This window comes from Oenanthe melanoleuca, chromosome 1, assembly GCF_029582105.1.
Source record: "Oenanthe melanoleuca isolate GR-GAL-2019-014 chromosome 1, OMel1.0, whole genome shotgun sequence".
Lineage (NCBI taxonomy): Eukaryota > Metazoa > Chordata > Aves > Passeriformes > Muscicapidae > Oenanthe > Oenanthe melanoleuca.
The window spans coordinates 19,703,046-19,730,411 of NC_079333.1; the positions used below are offsets into that span (position 1 = coordinate 19,703,046).

Below are 27,366 nucleotides of genomic sequence, written 5' to 3' on the forward strand. Positions count from 1 at the left end.
TTTAGATTGAACAACTTAAAATATGTGTCTTGTAGTCCCTGTCCTTTAGTATACACCCTGAAGAAACATTGATGACAGAGAAATACTGGAAATAGACACAAATTTTTTTTTACTGAAAATCCACTAAGGGTTAACAGGATTCAGTGGAATAAACTCCTTTTATGTTGGTGGGTAAATTAGACCATTGAAAGCCATTCTACACTACTAAAGTAGTGGGTGTATCCACAATTTATTTGCAGCATTTGGATTTTAGTCTTCATCTCTATAGCTTAAGCTGTTCTCTGCTTGCTTTTAGTGTGTTTTGTCATATTGAACATGATGCTAACAATAAGGCAAGTTACTTATTTGGGGATGTTGTCTGTAGGTATGAAGACAAATGGTGATTGAGATGCTTTCATTTCATTAACAAGACAGACATCTTCTAACTATGTTGCATGTATTTATGAGTGTAGCCAGGCAAACTAGCCTGTACTTATTCTTTAGTTGGAAAATTCCAGGCAACCCCTTGCATGGTTACTGAGTTAAGACTTCCTCAGAACTCTGCTGCTTATTTGTGTGGGTGATCCTGCTGTGTCCTCTTTGTATGTTTCTGAGAAAGTTCAGATTTGGGTGCCTCATCAGAAAATTTTCAAATTATTTAATACTAACCCTTCCCAAATAGTTTTGGAGATAGAAAACATCTTATTTGAATATACCAATGGACAGACCAGGATAATATTTCATTTGCTATTCCAGGGAGAGCTAATAATCAAATCCAAACAAAAACAAAATAACCTGTCCTTTAGCTGATATTGACCTATTCAGTTCCTTGGCTAATGTTTCTGGAGGCTAACAGTTTGTCTAGTTTTTCTCAAAAGTATTATGCCAATACAGATAATTTGAAATACAAGCTCATCTAGGTGACCTTGATATGGGAAATATCTTCAGCTACAAACTCAGTCTTTCTGCTGGGACTGTTTAAAATGACAGAACAACTGCAGGTGCAAGGTACTAAGAGCAGGCTCTGGAGGTACTGCTGTATCCAGTTCTGATTTGCAGGGGGAGTCAGGGAGTTTATTCAGTGGAAGGTAGCTAGGAGTTAATTGTGAATGCATTATTTTTTTACATGTATATACATATGTGTGTGTGCAAGCATAAATTTATAAATCCTTAGGGCTGACAATACTGTTTCTGTCCTGGGTTTGGTTTTTTTTCTGCCCTTCCCTTTGCAATTATTTTGTTTTTCTGCAACTTTCTCTTTGCTTGCACACACCCCTATATGAAAATTGCCTGCATTTTTGTTCTCCCACATGAAACAGTTGTTTTAGGCCATAAGCAGCTTTGAAGAAGAGGACTTCTCAAAAGCTGGCAATCAAAAATTCATCCTCACAATCTAGTTCTGTTCTGGAGTGGCAAGGAACACAGTTCAGATAGTGCTGGTGATAAGTTTATTGGTACTCTGGGAACAGGGAATAGGCAATGCAAGTCCTTCTGTTTATAAGTCTGTGTTTACATCTGGGGATGTCCAAAGTACAAACTCCTCATTTCCTAATTAACTCCTCTCTTCAATACAAAAATGCACATCTGTGACCTTCTGCAAACCATCTTTATCAAAGAGCATCAGCTGAGTGTGTAATGACCTGACTTCCTTCTCTTATATTGTTATGACTTAAGGGACATTGTACAGTGCTACTCAAGCCTTGTTAAGGGCCTGGAAATATTATTAAAAATTCAAGTTCTGGACTACTATAATATGAAAAGCTTATTTTTATCTGAGGCAATGAATTGAGTTGCAAAGAAGCCTTCCTTTACTGTGTTTTTACAGTTTCTTTCAGTATCTGTAGGTGGAATCCTGGCACTGGTGAACTACACCGAAGAGGAAAAAAGAAAAGCCTTTGGGCAGGCAGCTGTGGCTTTCTCATTCTCTATTGCTACTTGAAAATGAATTCTGTTTCCTTAGTTACTACACATAGTTTTGCACAGAATTGGTGCATTTGCAAGCATTGTGACAGCAAAAGGAACTGATGATTTGTAGAAATTGGAGACCAGAAGAAAATCTTATTAAATCATTGGTGCATCTCCTGTCAATGCAGGGCTGCTCTCTGCAGCTGCTTGCAGTGACTTATTTCTAGTCTCTGCTTATCATTTTGTATTGTTATTTGTACCCACATTCTTTAGAAAAGTAGCTGGGAAGATGGAAGATTATATGAGGCGAGAAGAAGATACGACAAATAAGCTAAAAGACTTTGAGGCAATTGTTTAGACTTTATCTTAAACTATCTGATTTCCTCCCATTACTTCCATCATTAAACTACTTCTCTTTTCTTTTTCTTCCCATGGCATTTCATAGCAGTTCCAGTGTCCTTAAACCCATAACCTATCTTATTGCATCATTTGACCCCTTCCTTTGGCCATTTTGTATCTAAGATAAATAAAGGAAATTAGAACTTGGGCCTCAGTTCAACAAAGCACTTAAAACATAGTCCTGTGTATTTTTGCTGAAAAAGGAAAGGACTTCAGCAGAAGTCTGATTTTAATGATAAATTGAGATGCTTGGCTGAATCAGGCTCTTGGTCACATTTACTTCATGGAGATATTGTGGAAGCCTGGGCTTTTGAAATTCTCCCTGGGGTCTAAATCTTTAGGTTACTTTCATATTTCAAAAATAAACATCTACTGAAGTACAAATACTGTCTAAGATTTTATTAGTATTTTACATTACTTAAAACTGTTTGCTTTTTTGGAGGTGGTCTGCTTAAGTTTTGCATGTGATACCTGGAGAACTGAAACATATGCAGAATTGACAAGTTCAGTTTTATTGCCTTGCATAAATGGGTTCTGATATTTGATGTTTTAATAACTCATGTGACTTCAAGCATTTTTGTCCACTGTGTGCTCAGCCTTGTCTCTGAAATTTGTGGGAGTTTGGATATTACTCAACGGAGGAAGATTCACTCTAATTATTTCTTAGATTATTAGCATCCTTCAGAAATTTTCTAATTTATCTTTATTATTTCTCCTAGCATTGTGTTTGATGATCTCTTAGATTTCATCTACAGAGAGTTTTCGGGTTTCATATCCTAATGTTTAGATTAATTTCTGAATATTGCAAAGAGAAATATGGAGGTTATTATGGCTTATTTGCAGCCTGAAATGTATTGACAGCTGATAAATGCATGTGGAAGGCAAGGGGCAGAAGCAGGGGAAAGTTCTAAAGATAACATTCTTCAGATTCATGTGTCTTTTACTATGGACCATGGGCGGAAAGAGATTCATATCTCCATTACTCTGTGTTTTTAATTTTTTTTGGCAGCAGGGAGAAATATTTTTTCAAACTCTCCTATTGTTTACAGATTCCATTATTCTCCCCTTTTTTTTTTTTTTTTTTTTTTTGGTAGTACAAATAAAATTCCTAGCTAAATGTTAAGGACAATTAGATCCCTTTATGTTGGGCACTGTATTGGGAAGTTGATGACTGCACCTCTCAGCTACAAATGGCTTCTAAGGAGAACTTGCAAGTGCTTCATATCTGCTTGTTAGATGGTTTCATTTTGTATAAGGGACCAAGGTAATTTTTTATGAAAAAGACATGTTTTTGCATGGCAGAGTTTACCATGAACAAGGATGGATAGAATTTAATTTGTATGCCTTGCCTTACTCTATATAGACCATATATAGCCAAGTAATCTTTTCTCCGAGATAAGTGAGATAATGTTCTTTAGCTCATGAAAGCTCTGTACAATAATGTATTTTAAAAAGTTTGGGATTGGAGGTTTGTTTTGTTTGTGATGGGTTCTGCAGTGAGATTTTTTTATCAGCCCACCCCCACCCATTAGTGTGCCTGTCCAGTTGGGCTATTTCTGGAGGCATGACAGCCATTTCAGTATTAATGCAATAGCAAAAGTGAGTTGTAATCCTGTGAAGACTTAGGACCTTGAAAGGTGTTCAGTTTCATGTCTGTAAACATGCTTGGAAGTAGAACATATTTTAAATTTCGGTCTTTAGTCATTAGACTGCAGAAAAAAATGACACTATGTAATACTTTTCTTCATCTATTTCCTTTGAATTCAGTCAAAGCAAGATTGTTTTGGAAAACTTCAGAGAAGTGGTATGGCTGAAACATTTTGAGCCTTGGGTCTGACTCCACGTGTATCCCTGTCTCTTTTTAATGTATTAATCTGTGAGTTCATTTTATTCAAAGTTATCAACTCCTTTTCGGAGCAGTATAATTTTTGCTTGAATAAAAACTGTACAGTTTTGTTGACTCAACTTTTCACACTGCCATGAATTAAACATGGGAGACATTCCTTGCAAAGCTTTGATGATATAAGGTGAAAATGTAGATCAAATTATTGGAGGTTCTTTCAGCTCTTCCATGTCATGCACTATCTCTTCCCTGATGCTTTTCCCTTCACATCTGTTGTTCCTGCACTTGCTGGGTGATGCCATTGCACCAGTGGCTTGGAGAGCAAAGCCCAGCACAGAAGTAGAAGGGATTTGGCATTCAGTGCATTTCTTGTGGGTTGCAGATTTACAGGAGCCTCCTGAGGCCATTGGCTACTGTGGGAGCACAAGCCTGTTGGGCAGACACTTAGGTGAATGTGGGTTTGAATGTAGCACCAGAGTTGGAAGAAGGCTCATTGGTGCTATTGATTTTATGCAAAGTGGAGTACAAAGCTGTCATGCTTTCTTTCTTTTTTTTTTTTTTTTTTTTTTTTTTTTTTTTTTTTTTTTTTATTTTATTTTTAATTTTTTGGTAGTTAAGTAGAGAGAATCCAGAATTAAAATGTATCATGAAGCCTACATGTCATTGTTATAATTCTGTTGAATAGGCTTCTCTTGCTTCATGCTGATTAACCCAGTGGAAACAGAGCTGTTAAAGAGCTTTTTTGATAGGGAGTAAGGCAGTAGAAGAATGAGTATGGATGCTGAAGAAGGCAAAATTTGCAAGGAGAGAAAGTATTTTTTTTGTTGGGCTGCCTGCATTAGCAAAGTAAAACACGAACATGCTCATGGGCCCAGAGGCTCTTCTTTGCGTCTCTAGATGCTGCATCTATTTTACAAAATCTATGTAATAGCAAACATGTTTTCTGCCATGATAAATTCCCCCTCATAGGATTCCTGGTAAGAAATACAATGAAAAAGGCATTTCTTTTTCTCTGTAATTTCAGTAGCTATACGTTAGTTCCTGTTTAAAGCACAGTGCTTCAAGTTATTGGTGATTTTGATACCTGTTCAAGGAATATGTGTTGAAATAATGCAGAGGCAAATGTATCCTATAGAGGCTGTTTTAGATTGCAGATTCCTAGGGATGAAATGTAACTCATAAAACTTCAATCCCTTTGGGATTCAGAATTGCTGAGCTATCTGATGGATTCATAGTTTAGAAATGTGACTTAGTTGTGTGGTTCAGTTCTCTGGTCTGGAAAAGTATTTACAGAATTTCTTGACCTCTTAGGGTGTAGTCATATGTAGCTCTTTGTGTTAGTCTTGCCCACAGCAGGTACTGTTCAAGGAGTCTCTTGGGCTTGGGGAAATGTCTTTAGCAGACCCAGACACTCCACAGCTCCAGAGTCTGCAACAAAAATTTTACAGAACCCTGGAGTGAGGAGGGGGAACAAATGCAAAAGGGTATTAATTTGGCTTTTTTACAGCAGCTGGCATGAGACATATCAGACTTAACAACCATTACTTTCAACTTGGCAATGTTGAAGTTGTGTCATTATCTGGGAACACTTTTATTGATCTCCTGTCTCCGTGTATTATGTCAACAGGATGGACTATTACTAAGAAAGTCTTTTAGGAGATGAACTAAATGCTTGAATAACCTACAGCTTGCTTCATGCTTGAAAACTGAACTAAAGCACAAAAAAAAGTGGTTTAAGGAATTCTCTTCTAGCACCTGAAGGACAGGCAAAATTTTCTTTTAGTCCCTAAGATCCCATGCTCTTTAAACAGTCTTCCCTGCAACCTTTCCCACTGCTTTATAGTCTGCTTTATTTTGTGGAGTCTTTTAGTTGTTGAGTACTTTATTTTTAACCTGTTTTGTTCAGTTACCTATTTTTAGTTGTAAGGATGAAGCTTCTGTACCTTTTAACATTGTTTCCCTGGGTAACTTGATGGAAAGCATTTTGACAGAGCATAATTTCTGGCTTCTATTTGCTCTGGCCAGTGAACTCAGGAGCTTCTAATATGAAGATTAATATTAATTAGATGAAAGATAGTTACAGTCCATAAAAGTTGCACTTATAAAGTGTGTGGTCAGGATGAACTGTATAGAACTGATTAAAGAGAGCAATGCATTGGGTTCTTCTTGTAGTGATACATGTAGTTTCATGTAAGTGAAATCTGAGTGTACGTTATTTTTCTGATTTGAATTGTTTTTATGTCAAATTTCCAAAGTAGATGGGCAGAGGCTATTCTCACATAAAACAAATCAGTCTCCTGCTGAGTAAAGAGGAGCATACATGAATCCAGCACTACCAAAATAGGAGGAGTTATTTTGCTAGAAGCCTAAGATGTGTCCAGAGTGACATAAGGTTATACAGAGCTTGACAAGAATAAACACTTTGAGAGCTATAAAATTGCTTTGACCTTGGGGCTTGGGAACCTAAGTGGAGCCTTAACTTTTAGCTATCTGTGTGTAAGTAAATCAAAGCAAGTCATGCCCAGAAATGTTGCTAAGTATATTTTTCTCAGCAGTCAATGTGATGGATGGTTGCAGTTCTTGGAGTGGTTGTGGTAGGCATAGGTATCCCTGGAGCAGAAACACACATAGCTCAGGGGCTTGTGGAAACCTTTAGTGGTGGCAGCTTGTGGAGAGCAGGGTCTCAGTTTGGAGGAAATTCTGGAGTGCCTCCAGATCTGTTGGGAATCACTCTGAAAAGTTTATGCAGGAGTTACACAAAGGAGTTCTGGGTGTGTCTGGACTTCAATGAATGATAATTCCAATGGATTTTGACTTCTTTCAGCTAGCTAATATTTAGAATTAATGTCTGAGGGCTGTTTGTGATACCTTAACTTTAAATGATGTCCTGGACTGTGTTCCATGTGTATTGATGTCATAGAATATGGGTCATTTAGTCAAACTTGGACTCATTTCTTTTGCTTTGATATTGGGCTTTCTTGGAAGCATTTTCTCTATTTTAGGTACTTCCCTAAAGCAGCAAAGCTGCCCATTTTTGGTAGTGAATTCCTACAGGCTTCAAGGAATAGCATTAACATAAGTAATACAAAAAGAAATGGGAAATCATGTTTGTGAATCCTTTTGCAAGTACAATAATTTGTTTCTTTTTATAATTGCAGTATAGTAAAGATACAAAATCACCTTGTGAAGTGGTTTGTTTGGGATTTTTTTTCTTTAATCACTGCACCACCTATTATCAAGTTTTTTCACTTCTTGTGCAATCTGTGCCTCTCTTTTTTTAAATATGCATCTAGGAGCCAAAACCAATAAAATAAAATAAACAATACAAGAGGCTAATGTTGTTCAGGTGAGGTTCCAGTTTGTCATGTTGGAAGAAGAAAATCCATTAGTGGATTATTGGAAGGTGGAGGGAGGGCCATGTGAAGATGTCAATGTCCAATGGAGTGACTGGGAAGTAATGTCTAGAGGTATTTTTAGCATTTGTACTGGAATGCAGGGAGGCTCATTGATTGCACTTTTGTTCCTCGAGGGAGGTCAGTGGGAAAGGGAAGGGGTCCAGAATCGGGAAGTAATCCCCACCAAATCACAAATGCGTGAGTTTCACTTTGACATTAATCTGAGTTTAGAAAGGAAAATGCCTGGCTGTTGCATTTCTGCATAGTTTTATCTTAGATATCTTGTGTTTCAAACAGGGCCAACTTGTTTCTGTCAATTGCATGGCATTGATGACAGAGAAAATGGTCACATCTTTCATAATGAAAAAAAAATGTTCACTTTATTTCCTAGTAGGGCTTTGGGTTTGATTTTTTTTATCTGTCTTCATTCTTCTGACCCTGACATTGTTCTATCTCTCTGTCTATTCATAGTAATTTCTTAAGTTTATCAGCTGATAATAGAACTTTGTTTTGTTGTGGCATTTTTCTGGTTAATATTTTCACTGAACTTTTATTGTCTTTTAAAAACCACTTCTTCATTGACCTGAACTATGAAAGCTGTTATATCTAAAACCTCATCAGGTGACAGTCTTTTTAAAGTTTATGTTTGTGCACATGGTTTTATGACATTGGCTATTGCTGCTTCTACTTTGATGAACAATGAATGTACTGGGAATGTGGTAATGTGCAACATTTGAATGCAAATCCTAAGTTAAACACCTCCATAACTCTTAAGCTAAGGGTGTATTGGTTAAGGCTGGAGCTCCACATATAATTTCTCTCTTAGGAATAGCACAGATCTCTTTGGTGTTCTTTTGGCTGCTGCTTTTTGGGCATATGTATTTTGGAAAATTGCTTAAAGAAAACATTTTTTCTTTCTTGTTCATAGATGCAGTTTAGGAGAGAATTTTATTCCATTTTTTGAGAACCTGTAAATTCAAATGGAGTTGAACTGTTTTGTGTGGCTTTTTGTGAGACTAGTTTGGAAGAAAATTGTGATTCTGTTCTTGATGTCAGAAAGTTTGTAAGTGCTATAGAGCAAGCAAGCCATGAAGGAGGACACTGCTCTAGAGCAGTGATTCAGACTGAAAAGTGTTTGGGCTTCTGAATTCTGTGTTTCGCACTGAGCATGCTCAGATGTTTTGTTACTTCCAAAGAAATATTACATCATCTTATTTGCAAAGTCACTAGACTATAGCTGTCTTTACATCCAACAGAGTTCTCAAGTGGGATATCAAATACATGCATTACATAGTCAGAACAAAGCCTTTATTGGTTGATTGTACCCTTAGGGTGGGATGCTGAATGGTAGTTGCATATGGAAGACGTAATCTTGCAGAATTAACCATTTCCTAACCATCCTGTCAACAGCTATGAAGTGAAATAATAGCCTGAGGGTAGTATTCACTTGGGAAGATGTAGTTAAGGAAAGTAAGATTTCAAATTGGTTTAATGAGATCATCATCTTTCTGTAAATGCACTTAAATGTATTGAAACAAACAGAAAGAACCAGAAGAGTTTTATGGATATATTTATAGACTCATCTGCTGAACTTTCATGTGGTGTAATTCCTGTTATTAATGAATTCAGAGGAGGTAGACCAATTTCCACCCAGTCTGTGGTTTTAATTTATTGGAAAATGATCCAATTAAAAATACTGGAAATAATTTTTTTTTTTGTTATGGAATACTAAATTTGTCTTTCTGAGCTAATTTAATCACTTTTTGTAGTTATTAACTTGTTAAGGACCATATGTGCAAAATATGTGTCTGGTGATTTTAATTGGTCCAGTTCAGAACTGATCTGGTTTTTAATAAGACCTTTTTTTGTGAAAGGTATAATGTAGAGCTTATAATTCTCAAGCTACATGAAAGTGATATCAAAGTTTGGTCTTTTATTGATTGTCGTGGTATTTTTTGTGATTTCAGTCTAGTTTTAATGAACCTGGATTTCGTAAACCTCATTAAATAAACAGGTAAGTCCTTACTCTTGGGCAATCAGACCACATTAAAAAAAAGCAAAACCAAAATGCAAACAAAACCCCACATAAAAAAATCTGAGCTTTATGTTATGATGATCTACATACGATTTTCTGTGTTGTCTTAATGCAATTTTTATATGTGGCTTCAGGGTAAAATGGCACTGAACTTTCAAATTAAAACTTCTAGTCAGCCTTTGGGTATATGTACTTTTTAGACTGGAGGATGTTTTTCAGGGAAAATGCTGACTGAACCCAAGGCCATGGGTCTTGTTCCTCTCTTCCCCCTTGTGCTGCTCCCAGACTAAATTAGGTTCCAGTATGAGTAATCCATCAATATTGCCTTTGCTTTGAGGGATATTTGTTGAAGAGTGGGAACTTGTTGCCAAGTTCTTTTTGTTATTGTGCTTGTCCAAACATATATTTAGAAATAAAAAATTTGATGTGGTAATTTCACAGAATTCCCCCAGTTCTTCACCACTTCAGTTTCAGATGGACAGTGCTCCCATAAAAATCTTGAAACAAGATACTGATTGTGAAAGTGTTGTCCTCAAAGTACTCTCCTTGATCCTACAAGGACCACTGGGACAGAACTGTGTGTAGTACTGAAGATCCTCAAGTGAAAAGCAAGGCATGTACAGCAGAATTTAAAACTTCCTTGTATTTTTGTCCAGTCACAGCGGACAGTGTAATTCTTTACAGTTTTTTTGGAAATGCACACCCAGGACAGAGCGTGGATGAGCATTCAATAGACCTAATAAAGCTAATTTGCATATTTTTGATGAGTGCAAGTTTTAGCAGCCGTCCGTTGGATGGGCAATAGGTGATGTTTAGCATCCTAACAACTTGCTTTCTTTTTACTAATAGCAGTTCTGTTTAGAAAAGTGGAGAGGGGAGAATTGGGTGGGGGGATAAGCCTGTGTGAACATTTTCTTCCTGATAATTTATTCATGTAGGTATCTTTCTTTTTCAGTCTCCCAGTGATATTTGCACCAGTGATGGAGCAGACACTGGGACAATGGATTATTAGTTAATTTTGAGAGCTAAATATGCATATGACTGATGTTTTAAGGAAAACACCACCACAAACACCCTCCAGGTTTTGGTAGGGACGTGTCAGCCGGTAAGACTTCCTTTTTTTGACAGCGGAACTTGCCACGTGACCTTTCTGCTTTTTGGCCTCTTTGAATTAATCCTGAATACTGCTCAGAAATGTAAGGAAAAGTATAATTCTACATGAATTGCAGTCAGTTTCATAGGACATCTTGGAAGTAACAAACATTGAACCCTGAGATGAAAATTAGGTTTTAAAAACAGGTAAAAATAACCCAGCATGTCCAAGAAGAGTCACTCAATAACAAAACTGTAAATAAAAACAAGATGTGCTGGATAGTTCCCATTCTTAGATTAACCCATGTCTTTAAGTAATTAACAGTGGCTTTGCAAAATTAAGAAAATACCAGGTTTCAGGCTGTTCATCTCTGCTGGTTTCATTATGCTCTTGAGATTTTAAATGGAGGTAAAAGGTAATTCTTTAGTCTCTGATTATGCAGTTTAGGTAATTTTCTGACATTGAATATATGGTTCCCTTTTTTTCCTTTGGAAACCTCTGTGTGCATCTCCTCACATTAAAAACAAACCAACAATCAAAAAACCCGAACCAAATGAGAAAAAAACAACCTAAAAACGTGAAATCAACCAACCAAAGAAGTGAAAAGCAAAAACAGAAAAAGAGAAGATCAAGTCACATAGTGATTGTGATGCTGATAATCAGTGCAAGAGCACCAGACAAGAAAATAATGAAGTTTTATTTTAATTCAGTTTAGTTTAGTAACACTTTTTATTCCATGAAACTTTGCTTGAAGCTGGCCAACGTATCTACTTTCGTGCTGTTTGTCTTTGAGTGACTCCTTTTGGAAACATCTGATTATTTTAAACGTGTTTAAAAAATTTATTTCTCAGTGGACTAATTACTTCTGTTTAATTGTACCAAGGTAACTGCTCACTTCTCTTTTAGTGGATAATATCCAATTCCCACCTTCCATTCATCTTCTACTCTTTTTTTCTGCCCACCTTTCTGAAGAATTATCTGCATCATGGTCTTCTCTTGACAAAGAAAATAAGGGCATGTGTAGTGTTATAGGTGTTCTTTAAGGTGCACTACTCTGGAACTGTGAAGTGTGGCCAAGCTGATGGTAGGAAGCAGGAGTTGAAGGGAGAGAGACTGCAAACCACTAGTAAACTGAGCAATGAGTTTACAAGAAAAGAATGTTGGATCACCAGTGTTGATGGTTGGATAAGCAATTCACAAAGGAATCTTCCATCTGGAAACTGAAAGGAGAAAAAGTTTATATAAGGTGGCCTTAAAAAAAAATAGAGGTAAAAAAATTGCTTCTCCAGTACATGGCTGCAGCTATATATATTTTGCAGCATGAGTCATAGATGGCTTTATAGTTCTGCACTCCCTTGCATAGGAGGAATAGACTTTGGAGAAGAGGAAGTTAAGAGAAAACAGAAGTGTGAACAACTGCTAATGGTGCTCTCTCTGGCTCCATTCAGTCTGCCATTCCATCATACTTGAAGGGGGTAATTCAGAGATTCCTTTCTTGGCATATAAGTGGCAACATATGTTTGAAACAGTGAGTGGAAAATGTAGGAAAAAAATGACAGGCATATGGCAATAGGAAGGCAGGGAGAAATTTGTTGCCCTAACGTTAGCCACATAATTGGTACACTTAACTTCTGAGGGACTGATTTATTTAAAGACAAAAATGTATGCTCCATTTATTCAGGTTTTCTATACATGGCCTTCATCTTACAGTGCTCTCTGAGGAAGTAGAAGGTGATAAGGAGAGGTTCATAGCCTCAGCCAAGGAATAGAGGGGGAAATCTGGTTGCAAATAGGCAAACCAACCTTCATTCATATTCTCATTTTAAAAGAGGAAGAATTGAAAGCTTCCTTTATTTTAAGATTCAATTTTGTGCCTTTTTTTTTTTTTTTTACCATATTGAGTTAGCTAGAAAATTTATGGCTTAATGCAACGTAAGATGTACTGCTTAATGAATAGAATACTTGTCCTGAAAACAGGCATATCCAGAATAGTGTTTCCAGTGTGCAGTACTTGCTGAGGTAACTTGCTGACTTTAGTCAAAGAAAGGTTTCTAGCCACGCATATGTTTGTGCACAATTGTAAGTAAAATGCAGAATCTCAAACTGCATGTGATGTGGAGAGAATATGAGTAATTCTTTCTGTTTCCTTAGTTAATTTTGTGTGCTGACTTGAACAATTCATTTCAAGGGAGAGTGTTGGGAAGGTCAAGGTCAAACCTGGTCTTGTAGAGCTTCTGATGACATGTAAAATGTGTGTTTGTGAAGCTGAAAACTACAATCCACATACTGTATTCTGAAAAATGCTTTGGAAGAAATCGGTCTGTTTTCTTTCTATTGAAAAATGATTTATCAAAAACCCTGGGAGAATGTTTCCCACCACATTTGCCTTCTGAAGAGTGGTGAGGCCCTTGCCGAAGTGTAACTTGGCAACTGATTGGTCTTGTTATGGCCCTTATTCCATGGGGATCTTAGTCCTTGCATGGAAAAAAAAAAATTGACTAAACAACATTTTAACTTCATTCACTCTCCTTTCTGACCTCTTCTGGCTCTGGGATTTTATGGTCTAGTGGTTTAATCTTGAGATGCTAAGTCTTATGTGAGATTATAAATACTGGTAAATTGATTGCATTATGCTAGCAATTGTAGCTTATTCTGGGGAGTGAAGGGCAGATGCCTTACCAATCTTATTTAAATTCAGGAATTATGCCGTGTTGAACTTCTAAAAATAGATACAAAGCCAGCTCTGGCTTTTTTAAAAAAAAAAAAAAAAAAAAAAAAAAAAACAACAGTGAAAACAGCCTGTATAATTAGTGTTGTCTTAACAAGTAACACACTGAAAACTTGGGAAATCTGAGCTAGTATCTCTACCAGAGTGGAAGACATCACAAATACTGTCAGCAAAATGAATTAAAACAAATGCTTTGGAAGGAAACCTATTTGTGCTATTCTGGTTGTCACCCATGTCAGCAAAAAGCCAGGAGAATACATCTGAAATTCATAGAAATCTTTGGAGTTAAAAAGGAAGAGAAAAATTTCTAACTATGTGGAGAGAGGAACCTGTGCAATAAGTTATTAATGTGCTGCTTGTTTGGGAAGAAAGACGAGATGTTTTAAAAGAAATTTTAGGAAAATTGTTAAATATTTTCTGTTTGGTAGCTTCTGTATGTTTTATTTTACTTACAAGCAAATGCGTTCAATTGCCCTGTAATTTGTTTGGGCTATTGTATTTGATAGTTGGCTTTTTAGTTTAGTAAATTGACTTTGGTAGAATCACTTCCATGGAAGCAGAATCCTGCAAATGTGTGGATGAAGGTCAGAAGGGACAAGGACATGTGTCCTTTCTATGAGGCCCTGCCTCCTAATTATGCATCAGTTTGAAGAGTGCGTTTAAAGACTTTTGGTCCTGCTGCTGTTCTGGTCACACTTTGGTTTCTGAGCAGCTAATGGTTAAGGAGAGAACTACATTTTGTATCATAAACACTTCAGCTGATTGGTGTTTTTCCTTTGGCCATCACACCAGCATAAAATGCTGTGAAGATTTGCCACGTTTGAGGAAGAGCTTTTTGCTTCAGTAATTGGCTAAAGCATACAAACTATGACCACTGTCAGGTGTTAGAAGGAAATCAGTGCATGGCTGTTATGTCGTTGTACTGCACCACAATGTAACTGTAACCTCAAGGTGTGCTATCTTTATGATGTGGGAAACTCCAAATGGTTTGTATAGCTTTTTAAAGCAACAGGGTTGTTGCCTGTCTGTGTGCCATGAGTGGCAGTCATCCAGTAGAAGGACAGATTTCAAAGGGCGACATGTATGGGCTGCTTGCTGGGTATGCAGTGCACACGCACATGTAGTTATTTCTTGTGAAATGCTAGCAGTGAGTTCATCCGTTTTTCCCTTTCCTTTTCTTTCATTTAAAAGATGTACAGAAGTTACACTGTTCCATTTTACTTCAATGACCATATAGCAAATGCTGGAGGAGAGACAGCCACTGCTGTCATCCCTCCCTGACTGAAGGTTGAAATCTGTGCTTTTATGCCTATCTTTAGATAAGATCCACCAATATCTTGTCTTTCATAATAAAATTAAAAATCCTTTTCTAGATCTGCGGAGCTGTAGGATCCTGATCTTACCAGGAGTACTGGCAATTAGTTGCCCTGTAAATGTCACTCTTGTTTTTACTGAACTGTTAGCTTCTGGATATTTGAAAAAAGCTTTGTGCAGATGTGTAGCTTTGACTTCTGCGTGTCTGACCTGTGCTGGTGCACAGCAGGGGATATGAACTGTTTTGAGTATAGTTGTAAATTGAGTTGGATTTGGATATTATGGTGGGGTTCCATCTGCTTTTTCTAATGCTGACAATATGAGATGTTCTCTCAGCTGCATCTTCTAATAGCAGTAGATTTGAGCCTTGTCAAAGTTCTTCAAATCCTTTTATCCAGTGTCACTGGAATTGTTTTTTTCAGTCTCAAATATAAGCTGTGTTGATTTACTGTACTGGGATGAGTTTCTTCTATGGGTCTTGGGGATCATTATTCTTGTTTACTTCCCCATCCTGTCTGGAGTGCTGATGCTGTTGTAGATTGTTTTCCATGTTGAAATTTTGCCTAGAAATGGTTAGGAATTGCATACTCTGGAGAGCTCTCTGAGTAAACTAAAGAGACAACACATCTGATGCTTTGGGGGTTTATTGCAAATTATAATTTGAAGTTTGTAAATATTCTAAGAGGAGGATGCAACATGAGTAGAGTAGAGATCCTATGTAAATATTTGGGCTTTAAAGTCTAGAATGTCTTCTGATGTTGTTTTATACCATTTCCTTTTAAGCAGAATGTTTGTATGTTTTTAAAAGATGTAAACTCCTAAGATGTTAGTTATTAGTGTGGAGAAATTAAAGTGTGCAAAAGTATCTTACCTGTATATTAATGAAATAAATATTTCCACAATATAAATAGATGACAGTAATTGAAACCTAAGTGCACTTGAGATTATGGTCACCAAGATAGGAATTTTACATTACTGATTCATTCCTCCCTGTCTGGGAATAGGCATTACAAACACCTCTTTGCTTCCTTCCAGCAATTCAAAATATCTGAATTTTTTCATATTGGTTTATGTGTATTAAGGACACCAACAACAGCCATTGCTATTTCATAGTGACTTGGAAGCAGAGAATAAAAAGATTTGTAGAGCATGTTAGGACACTTTTTCTAGCATAATGTCAGGACTCTTGGCATACAATGCTTAACAGAAGTGTAGGAGGCAAACTGTAGGGTAAGCATGAATAATTTGTTCTATAATAATGCCTCATTTTGATTTCTAATCAGAAATACCTTTGATTTCAAAATAATATTTTCCCCTTCTTTTTCATGCATGCTGCTGAATCCTAAGAAACAAACGTCAGCCATTTCAGTGCCTTTGTTTTGCATCTAAAGGCTCAGCAGAATTTCCTAAATTCTGGGCTTAGAAATTTCTGGATGAAGTGTCATAATCTCTTTATCAATAAAAGAAAGAAGCTTTTTGATGTACTTTTAGTTTTGGAGTTACCCTGTTTTAATATTAACAGAAACTTTCTTTTTCCATAATGCAAGGTAAAGAACAGTTCCTGAACAGCCTTCACTCTCCATTCGTGATGCTTTGTGTGGGATGCATTTGATTATGTTCTGTCTTAGCTTATGAAATGTGCAGAGAGAGTAGATGAGCGAATATATAAATGAATATGGAAATTTCACTGGCTATGGATATTTCAGTTGAAAGGTGGAAAGAAATAAAGAAGATCAGATGTGGAAATCTGTAAAATGAAATGTATCTCAATATATGTATGAGCAAGAATATAAGTGTGTGTATATATATATATATATATATATATATATATATATATATATATGTGTGTGTGTGTGTATGTGTATGTATATGGATTTAGGTTCCTCTACTGCATTAATGTCAAATTCCCAGAAATGTGGTGACAAGAGAGGACCGTTTTAGCTCATGTCAGGACAATGTGCTTTAGAAATTTCTCCATCCCTGGAGGGCTTATTAAACACTAAACAAAATGTCTCAGAATATAACTGATTGAGTGTTTTAAATTATGCCCTTTTGTTTGGCTCTTGGCCAGCTGCTCATTGCACCGGGCTGTGGCAAACAAAACCTGTAATTTACACTGACAGTATCATGCAGTTCACTCTGCAAGCTTCTCAACTCAGAACTTTTATAAAGTAAACATTCAAACAAACCTCAGGTTCTTAATGTAAACACATTTTGTAACTCTAAACTTGGCCAAACAGTTAAGAATCAGATAGAACTTGTATTTTTTCCCCTTCCCGTGAAAATGTCATTATATATTTTTCCTTTCCTTTGCTGATAAATGGGGATATCTCTACATGAGTAATGACAAAAGACAGCAGTAATCAAAGAACTTTTTTTCTTTCTCACATTTCTTTTTTTTTAACTGTGTGGCATTGGCACCAATTTCCTAACTGTTTTATTTTTTACTACCAAGTGTATCCTAGTGAGGACTGACACAAATTCCACCATTCATGGATCTGCATATCACATTCCACTAGGTCCAAACTCAGAATGCAAAATACAATTTAGTGGACTTCTACGAAATGTGTAATTTTCAGATATTTCTGTGATTTTGCTGTTTGCCTTATTTTTATTCCCAATTTGATGAATTAATTTTCTTTCAAGAGGGTATTTCCTTAAAACTGAAATGTGAAATCTAAATGTGTAGACAGAAGTAGAATGGTAAGAAATCTGAATGGGCAGATGCTGTAGATGTGAAACAGATAAGCTGGGTCAAAGCCATTGGTTAATACCTGAACATGAGGGAGAAGTACAGGCAACTGTGGTGCAAATGATTGTGGTGTAAATAAACAGATTTATCCTGCAAATTGCATAATCAAAAAGAGGTTGTGGAGAGAAGTAGTGACCTAGCTGCGTTATCTACAAGTCATCACTTCTGGAGTGGGATTTTAGTGTGTGCCTGTCTTTAGTCACTTGAGAGGTGCTGTATTTCCATGGACAGCACTGGGATCTTGGACACCAGCCCCAAGGTGGCAACTCCTGAATGCAGTTCCCACATTAGATCTATAGGCTGAATATTGCCTTTAATGCCAAACATGGAACAGAGTTCATTTTTGGTTTCTGAACATAATTTACAGCTATGCTCAAAAGCAGAGAATCTCATGTAAGAATGGAGAAACAATAACATCTGAATACATCTGAATAGGAAGAGAATGTTGGGATTCTTTTCAAGCTGCAATCAAAACGACATGTTTTGCCATAATTACTGCAAAAATATGTACTCTTTATAGAGCTGATGACAAGAACAGAAAAAGAAATCAAATTGAATGATTTTAATATTAAGGATCAAAGTATCTGGGAACAGATGGATCAAATAGAATGAGCATTTAAAAATTAAAGAAACCAATGCACAAAACTTATTCATGAATATCTGCTTAGTATACACCTTATGAAATATTTACCAATTCCTCCAACATGTAGTTGTTTGTACTCTCTTGTTTTTTGTATTTATTCTGAATGCAATGACAGTGAGTAAGGCTTGGCACCTGTAATGACTTACAGCATCATCATTCCATTTTATGCAAGAAAGTGAGGGGTTTGTGTTAAATAAGGAAGGACTTCTTGAGTGTTACACTACAAATCACCAGCTTTTCTTTTCCACTGCAATTATAACAGCTGAACAAACAAAATAACATGCGAAGTTTCTTTAATAATTAAGGTAGATGTCTGGATTCTACAAGGAAGTAGAATGGTGTTCAAATGGTTCAGGATGGATTTTTTCTGCATTCTTGGTCTTAGTGTCATCTTGTGTTGAGATCCAGGTATTCCTTGGTCCTAATTCTTGAAGATATTTTAGGATCTTAAATATTAATTATATACATTTTGTTTAATTGCTTTTTTATTTGTGTGCATTCATTTGAAGATTTGATTTGTGGTATGTTCTGTCCAGCATTTTTTGAGATAGATGTAATTGAAGATATTTTTAGTATTTTTCTTTTAAAAACAAACAGCCTCTCCCTTTCTTCTTGGAGGTAGGAGAGCTCTGCTTTATTCTGAATAAATTTTAAAAGCCAAACTGTTCTCTTGAGCACAGCATCTTTATTCCTCTGCCCATTATTTTTATGAACTGCTGCATGCCTTATTTCATTGGGAAGTCTGGCTGTGGCTCCCTAGGAGGATAAAGGCTGCATGCCTGAGCTCCTTTCAAACTATGACGCCACATGCTAGTACTTACTTCTTTAAAATTTGACTAAATGTTTCATTATAGATATTTTCAAGAGACTTATGCATGGGTTCCCATGATCTCATTCTTTGATTTGTAGAAAGAAAAGAAGGAAAAAGTGAAGGTTGTGGTATTCTACAGCTATCCAAATATTCAGCTTTTACAATGTCAAATCAAACTTCTGATATTGCTTCTTCATTTGGGTGCAATAAGGATAGGTCACTGTAAAAACAGCATAATTTGCTGTGGAAAAAAGCTGGCTCTTTGTATAGTGAAACTAAATGAGTTATAGAAGTTTGTTTCATGACTGGATTTGTTTTATTGCCCAATAAGGTGCAAGCTACCAGGCTTTCCACACTGTTGGGAGTAACACAAAGGTTTTCTGCAACGTGCTCTTATCGAGGTCAAACCTGCACACTTGCTTAATATACTGGACACTGAAAGATAACATGCTTGCAAGAGCTCAGGAGACAGGGAGTAATTCAGAAGATTCTTTCTTGCATTTTAGTTGAAGTTAGTTTATGGATCAAAAGTGGGATTATGATGGATAGACACACAGGCTAACAAACTCAATTAAAATTGACCTTCGTAAATATCTGTTTCAAGCAATTCTATGTACATAGTAAAACCCTCGAGGGCTTTTTTATGCACAAAAGAGAAATATATCCGTACTGGGAGAGGGATAAATGAACTGCTCTAAGCTCAGGTAGTCTTACTTCAGTTCAGATACTAGGATTAAAAGGATAGAACAGCAAAGCATTACTTGAGGACAGGTGGGGAAGGAGAGCAGACTTGGCACATAATTCTACTTTTCCCTCAAGTGGCTGGATATTTCTGTATTCACCAGATACATGCCAGTTCTCTTCTTCACTATAGTTTATTTTCTGGTTAAAGACCAGTGCTACTCCCATTTCCCTGTCAGCTTTAAGGACCCACCAGCTAATAGTTCATCAGTTTTTCATGCAAGTTCTTTTAGAATACTTAAATACCATTTAGTATTACTTAAATACCATTTAGTGCTAGTAAACTTGTTTTGTGTTGTACAAATTACATTTAAAGCTTTTTCTACTAGCAGTTTGGATTCAGATGGCTTAACAGACACTTTCTCCATGAAGAGTCTAATGTGGAAACCTCCTTGACTCCAAAATATTGGAATCCAATGCTGTCAGTCAGGGACAAATAAAAATAAAAAAGAGATTGTAACAAATGAACCAGATTAATTTTATACTTCAGTATTCAGTGGAGAAAGGTCTCCAGATTCTGATTTCAGCCTTTGTCATTATTTTGGATTGATGATCAGTAGTCTAGCATTTATATGATTATCTGTTTATATAGTGCTTCAACTCACAGAAGGTCTAGATATGCTTTTACACAGTTAAATACACTTTTCTTGGTTTGCTCCACTTCTTTCCTTTTTTTGTTGCAGCTGTACATGTTCTCTAATTTTGATTCAAGTACTTATCAATAGTGTAATCATGTTTCTCTGGATGTTCTTCTCACATAGTTTTGAAGTACAAAATCACATTCTATCCATGGCCACATTTACAACTGGACAGACTAATTTTTATGTTGGATTCTTGATATTGCATAGGCGCCCTTGCACCCTTGTTCTTTGACTGTTTGATTTGTAGTTGGTTTTTAAAAAATTCTGCTTGTTTGAAATGCTCTTTGGTTAGACAGAGCTTTGCTGTTTCCTGTCAAACTTCATTAGCTACTTAAATTCTTTATTTCCAAGAATACAGAGTTTTAATTATTGCAGCTCTAATTGGTGCTTCATCCTGAACTGTGCTTGCATCTTCACCTGCCAACTTTCTGTTGAGTTTAAATAGTCTTCATCTTAATTTAAGCTTAAATACCAGTAGCCTGTTTTTGTTTTATTTTAGGTAAAGTTGTGCATCCTATTCCAAGAGTCTTCCACAGTCTAATAAAACTGAATTCTTTCTTTCTGCATCATTTTCTCAACTACTTTATGAAATATAACTGTAATGCCAGAACCTGTGCTTTGGTACTAGAACTATTTCAAAGGTGTAGCCATGGAGACAGCCTTGTTGTCAGGTGGCTAAAAAGCTATTTTTTTCCTCCAAGCACTTTGAAAATTCTTTTTTATGCCGTTATTTTTATCACAAACAACTCCTTCTCAGTTTTCCCCAAGAAATTCTCTGGATATCTGCTGTGTGTCATAAAACCACCTGTCTTTACATTTAGTAATTAGAATACCCAAGGGCAAGGTTGTGTGTACTGTTTTGAGATCTTTGCATATGTAACTGTTAAACGACAGGCTTCAATGAAATGCTGGCAATGAAATCTGATATTATAAGGAATTAGCTGAATTTTAAGATTGGTTGCAGACAAGAAATTTAGACCAAACTAATCTTAAAATTTGATAATCCTTATAATCATACATGGAAAACAGGCTGATTTGTGTAAAATAAATGTTTTATGTTGTGCAACCAGTAAAAGCTCTGTTTGGAATGCCTTTTTTTCTTTCTTCGTATTGGAATGCCCGTTTTTCTTACTTTGCATCTGAAGTTAATACAGAGCAAAAGAAGATGAGAATTCACAGACATCAGGATCTTGAAACTAAGATAGGTTCCTTTGATAAAACTATTGAGTTACACACCATGCTGTTGGATATTTGCAAGAAATGATGCGTTCCAAAGTGGTGCTGCAAACCTGTTACCCTCTGGTAAGCGGAGGGCTTAGGAAGCTGAATCAGCTCTGCATTTGTGCCCCTCTGTAGGTTCAGTTCTGTATATTTCAATCATCCTTTATTTCTAGGCCAAATGCTACACTGAGGGAGACCTAAAGCTCTTATGGATGATCACAGCAGTTTTCATTGTCTTTTCAGGAGAATTGAACTGTGTAAACTCAGAGTTTACTCCCTGCTTCTTCATTCACAGATAGTGTTGGCTGCTACATTGTGTTCAGAGACCATGAGAAAACTGGGTACTGAACCAAAGACAATCTGTACAAGGTTGATATTTCAATAAGAATTGTGGATGACTAGCAATTAATAACATGGATTTATGGATGTGGTACTGTATTACAGTGGTGAAGCTTTGATAAGCATGTTTACAAGGTCCGTGGAGTTTTAATAGAGTGGTTTTCATTAACTTTATGTATAACCTATATTTTTTATTGGCTATACTTAAACCTACCCCATAAGGATTTTGGAGGTTTATAGCAAACTCAGAGATATAAAAAGTTAAGTAACTTTATCCAGTGAGTGTGTTTATCCAAATATGTCATCAAACTTCTCAATTTCCCTTTTAGAAAGCCAGTTAGGGACAGACTGACTCATTCTCCTGTCTGACAGAACACAAAGACATCCAGAGTTTAACTGGCAAGACTGTTGAAAAAAAGGGAGAGTTTTAGGATTTCAGGGAGTGGGTCTTGCTTCTCAGTTCCTCAGTTGGATGCAAGATGAAATTTTGAAATGAGAAACATGTGAAATCTTGTCTAAACATTTAATAAATTATGTCCCAGTTTCCTGATGACTTAAACGCAGATTGTAGGATCTGAACATTCCTAGAAGTCATTTTAATTGTAACAAATTTATACATCAGTATAAGGTTTACAGTGCTCAAAATTTCCTGATAACCCTGACATTTTTAGCAAACAAGTCAGAGTGAAGGCAGAGGAGGGTGCTTGGTCTCCATTTCTACTAGGTTTTATTTCCTTTTCCACAAGGTTCTCTGGATTTGTTCAGACTGTGAGGAAGGAGGCTAGCATCATGTGTAAGGAAGTGCAAGTAAAATGGTAACAATTATGGTGTACTGAAATGGAAGGGTGTAGTTCAAGAAAAACAGGTTTTAGTACCTTTTAGTATCTGATAATGTTTGTGGGGTATGTGTTTTTCCCCAGTGACTTAAAGATGCTGTGAATCAAAGTGCTGAGGCTAAGGAATTTCCCAGTAGCATATAAAAGCCAAAGACCTTGATTTCTTTTAAAAGTGAAGAGCCCTATTTTAAGTTGCAGATTTTTAACCAGCTCATGTAATTTCAAGCAAAATGTGTGACTTGGAAGGTGTTGGCAAGGAAGTAAATAAGGCAAAGAGTAGCTTTAGTGATGTGCTTTTGCAGTGCTAAGTTGGATGCTGTCTCTGCTGTAGATGCTCAGCGGATCTTGGTCAGAGAATGAGAGCAGGTCTGTGCAAGGTATATCTCATCAAGCTCAGGTACATGTTTAGAAACAATCATGTTTCTGGATTCAGTGAGTTTCCCTTCTCCAACACAAAGGCAGAGTTTGGGAGAAGGCAACTGATGCTAGGCCAAATCTGGCAGACACAAATCAGTTAATTGGGTAATTTCAGTGTTATTGTCCTTTTGGACTTTTAATCTATTTTGGGGAGGGGAGAAGAATAAAAGTTTTCTATGGCAGTTTACTTCTCCTGACATCTCTCAGTAGTCATCATGACTGTTGGGTTTGGGTTTTTTATCTGCTTGTTGCTGTTGTTGATGATCAAGTTATGGTTCAAGAGTCTTTAGTGCTGGAGCTTTCCCTTGTCAGAATGTCTGTGCAAGATTCAGCTTTTACCAACCATGTTTCCCATCATAAACTTTTCTGTGGGAGTGTGAAGGGACTGATTAATTCTCTGCCTCCTTAGTCTTTGGAGCTCCTTCAAGCTGTGTCTCACAACGGCCATGTGTCAGATTTTATCCCAAGGGGTATGCAGCTGAGAGACACCTACCACAGAAGGGGAGTGGGCAGTTCTCCATTTGGAATCATCCTGAACAGCAGACCTTACTGCAGCCCACTCAAACTCTCCTCCTAGGGTTTTATCTGCTATGGATCTCTCTGTTACCAAAATGAGGTGCCTTAGGGTTCTTTTTCAGTCTTTGCCAAGTATTTAGCATCTTTCAGTAGAGGAAGTACTGTACTGAGCTGTTAAAGAGAATGAATTATTGAATGAAGAGAAAAGAATAATTTTGTTTATGACAATATAACTTTTATAGAACATTTCTAGAGAGATTAGGACTTTTCTGTATTTTGGACATCTGAAATGAAAAGTAAAATTGTCAATATTGCGTTTGGAGAACAACTCTCTGTTGCAAGGGAGACACTACATGGTCCAGTAGGTTTTCTTGTATCTACTCCCGTTTGCTACTCTGAGCCATCCCCCTGGCTTGTGCCTTGTCATTACACACATCGAGACATACACAAGTCTGAATCACAAATATTAAAAATGGGAGTTCAATATGTCCTTCCCAAACTTTTAGATAATTTCAGTGGCATTTTTCCAATCTTAGTAGAAAGATACAAATATTGAACATAGTTTTTCAGCATGTTCACATTCTTCTGACTCTAAATAGATTGTGTTACCTTGTCCCAGTCTGTGGTGTTTTTCTGAAAGGCTCTAAAATGTGCATTTCAGGCTCAAGAAACAAAATAATATATGTACATGAATATCAAAATTGCCATGTGAGAAGATTTGGGTGTTTATTTTTAGCAATTTTTTTCAAGTAGTCTCTTGTTCTCAACAGATTTGAACTAGATCTGAACTAAATTGCTTCTGATCTTTTTATTTATTCTCTTGTTTAAAATTACTTTCTCAGCAAGAGACTGAAGCTGAGACATTTTTCTTAAATTGCTGCAGTCTCCCATGCATGCTTCTCTTATATGTGTGTATGTAATATTCAGAGGTTTTCTAGCTGGGTATAAATGCATTGCAGATCACAGCATGCCATGGGAAACTTGGTTGAGTTTAGATCACAAGTCTTGGTAACTGATGTGTGACCTGCATTCTAAGTTCTCATGGCCATTTTCTCCTGCCTGTTCTCAAGATATGAAACTAATTATAGCACATGTAAGTCACTTAAAATTTTCTGCTACGAGAAAGATCTTAACTTCATTGAGATTTCTACTCCTCCAGATTCAAACAGGAGTACATCTTTTCCCATAGCAATGGCTTATTTTGGAAAATTATGAGAGTGTCAAGTTTTCTATCTTGGAGAATGATTTAGTGGTTTTTCTCTCTGTCTGATGTTGTGTGTTTGCTTTTCAAAGTTACAGTAACAAAATCCTGTTCCAATTTCTCCCTCTCTCACAGCCCCACCCTGCAATGAATCAGAAGTGCACCCTGTCTTTTTTTGGTCACAGGTCTTGGTACAGTCATCTGCTTCTGTTGTTGCTTATGATTGGACTTGTTATGCTGTGCCACACATGGAGTGGTGCACTCAGTCTTATTTGCCAGGAGTGAGTGCCCCATTACTGAGGGCAGTGCCTCCCCATGAGCATATTTGGCCTGTGCTTCATCACCCAGGCTGGTTACTGCTTAGGTGTTGATTTACAAGAGCCATAAATATGCTGAGACTTGCCAGCTTAGAAAGGTCATCCTTCCCTTTGAGTTCTGCCATGAGGGTTGAAAGTGCTGACCAGGGCTACCACCCTGGTGGTAAAGGGTGGCTTTCCACAGTTGTCCCTTTCAGAATTTGTCCTTTTGCAGGGAGGGCAATGAGCATCTCTTTCCTCACACATGAGGGGAGAGAGGGTAGCAGTGTAGGAGAATGTCCTTTGGTTAGGGTTATTCCTTGTGCCCTCCTCATCCTCCAAGTGTGCAATGATAGTATTGGTTTCTAATAGTGATAGTATGCCTGGAACAGTGAGCAGACATTATGTGCCCAGAATTAAAAAAAATGTCTAAATACGACTCTATTTGTCTGTGTCATTCCATCAATGTCAGTGGAGTTGTATGAGAAATGTTTGTCATCTAGATCTCACATCTCCTTGCTGATGACAGTAGGTGGAATTTCATTGCGCCACTGATCTAGAGGGAAATTCTCAGTTACATTAAGGCTGAGCCCTCTTTCTATTTGTATTTATTCTTGGATTTTTGCATTGGAAAAAACATAATGCAACCTCATTTAACAGTTTTGGGATCTTAACCCAAACTTCTATTTATTTGCATTAAGATAAAGGATTTTTATCTTCCATCATTCACGAAGGCTGTTGTAAGCATCTTCACATCCTTGAATTGGGACAAAGATTTGATTTCACAACATCTGTTGAAAGTTATGTAGTGCAACAGTACATAGTTTTCGACATATGAGCATGAGGTAGTTGATCTGTGTACATCACTTCCTCGAGTCTCTCTTCGTGCCTCAGTGGTGTTATTAGTGGGACTGTCCCATTGGAGTGTAATGTAGAATAAGAATGCTAATGTGCTTGTGGTGGGTCTTTCTTATGCACCTACAGAACACAAGATACCCATGAAAAAGGTCAAATGTACACAGATCTGGCATCCATTTCACAACTCGCAAGACATAGTCTCCAGCATATGTAATACATATAACTCATTGCCAGAAAGCTAAAAGGAAATGATTGCATTTGAGTACAATGCAATCTACAACAATAGTTCAGTGTGCACGAAATTAAAAACCTCTGGTAACACGTGTAGAATAAATAAGTTGACAGTGTTTATTTTTACTGCAGTTTCTCTGCAGAGATAAGGTCCTGCTTCTTATAATATTTAATTGGCTTCATTAAGAAAAATAGCAAATATTAATTATACCCACTCTTCCAGAATATTGAATTTTCCAGAGCTGGACATGGAAAATATCATTATTCCAATGTGTAAATGTGTTTGAATTAAAGTATAGCAATGTTATGCTGGCAACTAATACACTTCACCTTTTTAGTTAAAATGGTTCCTTCTTTCCTTGATACCCTGTCCTAAATTTCAAGCACTGTTTACCTGATCTATTGTGGGTTGCAATTACTTTCATCTGACACTTTAAAATAAACCCAAAACACTTTGCCTATAACTCTCAGTTTCATGAAATTACCTTTCTTACGAACTCAAACCCTGAGCAGTCTTGCAATATAATTTAATTTTGGTGCAGTTCTAGTGTGATGTTTAGTCCATGTAATAACATTGCATTAGAGTGTAAGAGTATACTGTAAAGGTACACAAGAGAAAAAAAAGTAGCCTTAATTCAGTATTGAGTGTGCATCCAAGGAAGATACAGAGAAGGGTGAAATAGCTAATGTGGAAATGATCAAAAAGTATTTTTTAAGTGAGGGCTTGGAAAATGTTTTCATTATTTGGAAGTACAGAAAGATGTGTTTGGCTTATTTGGGTGTGTATGTTTGGCTTGTTTGTTTCTTTTTTTTTATTAATTATTTTTTTGGAAGTGCTATGAACAAGAATTTGTGAGACTGAAATGTAGAAAGGCTCAGGTAAAAATGGGTCTAGGTACAACAGACAGATTAACAAGTAGTTACCCCAGTTTTAATAATGGAGGTATTAGAGAATTTTAAGGATGAAGCCAAGGGCTGAGGGTTAAAAGACTTCTCATGGAGTTTGGAATGATGACACTTTGCTCATAAGGTGAGATTTGTTGTTTTGGTGATGGCTGGAGTACACTTGAGTCATCATCACAGAGATGATGCCTGACTTTGATTTTCTGTGAGGAGAAGCACAGGGAGTGAATGGATGTAGAAAACACTGTGGCGTGCTACGAACAGAGCAG

The 27,366-nt window shown here is 36.7% G+C and overlaps 1 protein-coding gene across 3 annotated transcripts in view; it reads left to right on the plus strand.

The window, feature by feature from the left end:
* The window catches only part of CMSS1 (cms1 ribosomal small subunit homolog), a 216,551-nt gene that overhangs the window by 38,204 nt on the left and 150,981 nt on the right, over window positions 1-27,366 (plus strand). Inside the window, exon 1 of one of the 3 annotated variants that reach the window (XM_056483786.1) lies at window positions 7,569-7,593. The exons of the other annotated variants lie outside the window; for them this stretch is intronic. Within the exon in view, the coding sequence (XP_056339761.1) occupies window positions 7,584-7,593 (10 nt within the window). The 5' untranslated portion in view covers window positions 7,569-7,583. Of the gene's footprint in view, window positions 1-7,568; window positions 7,594-27,366 lie in introns of those variants that run through there. 3 annotated transcript variants of the gene reach the window in all.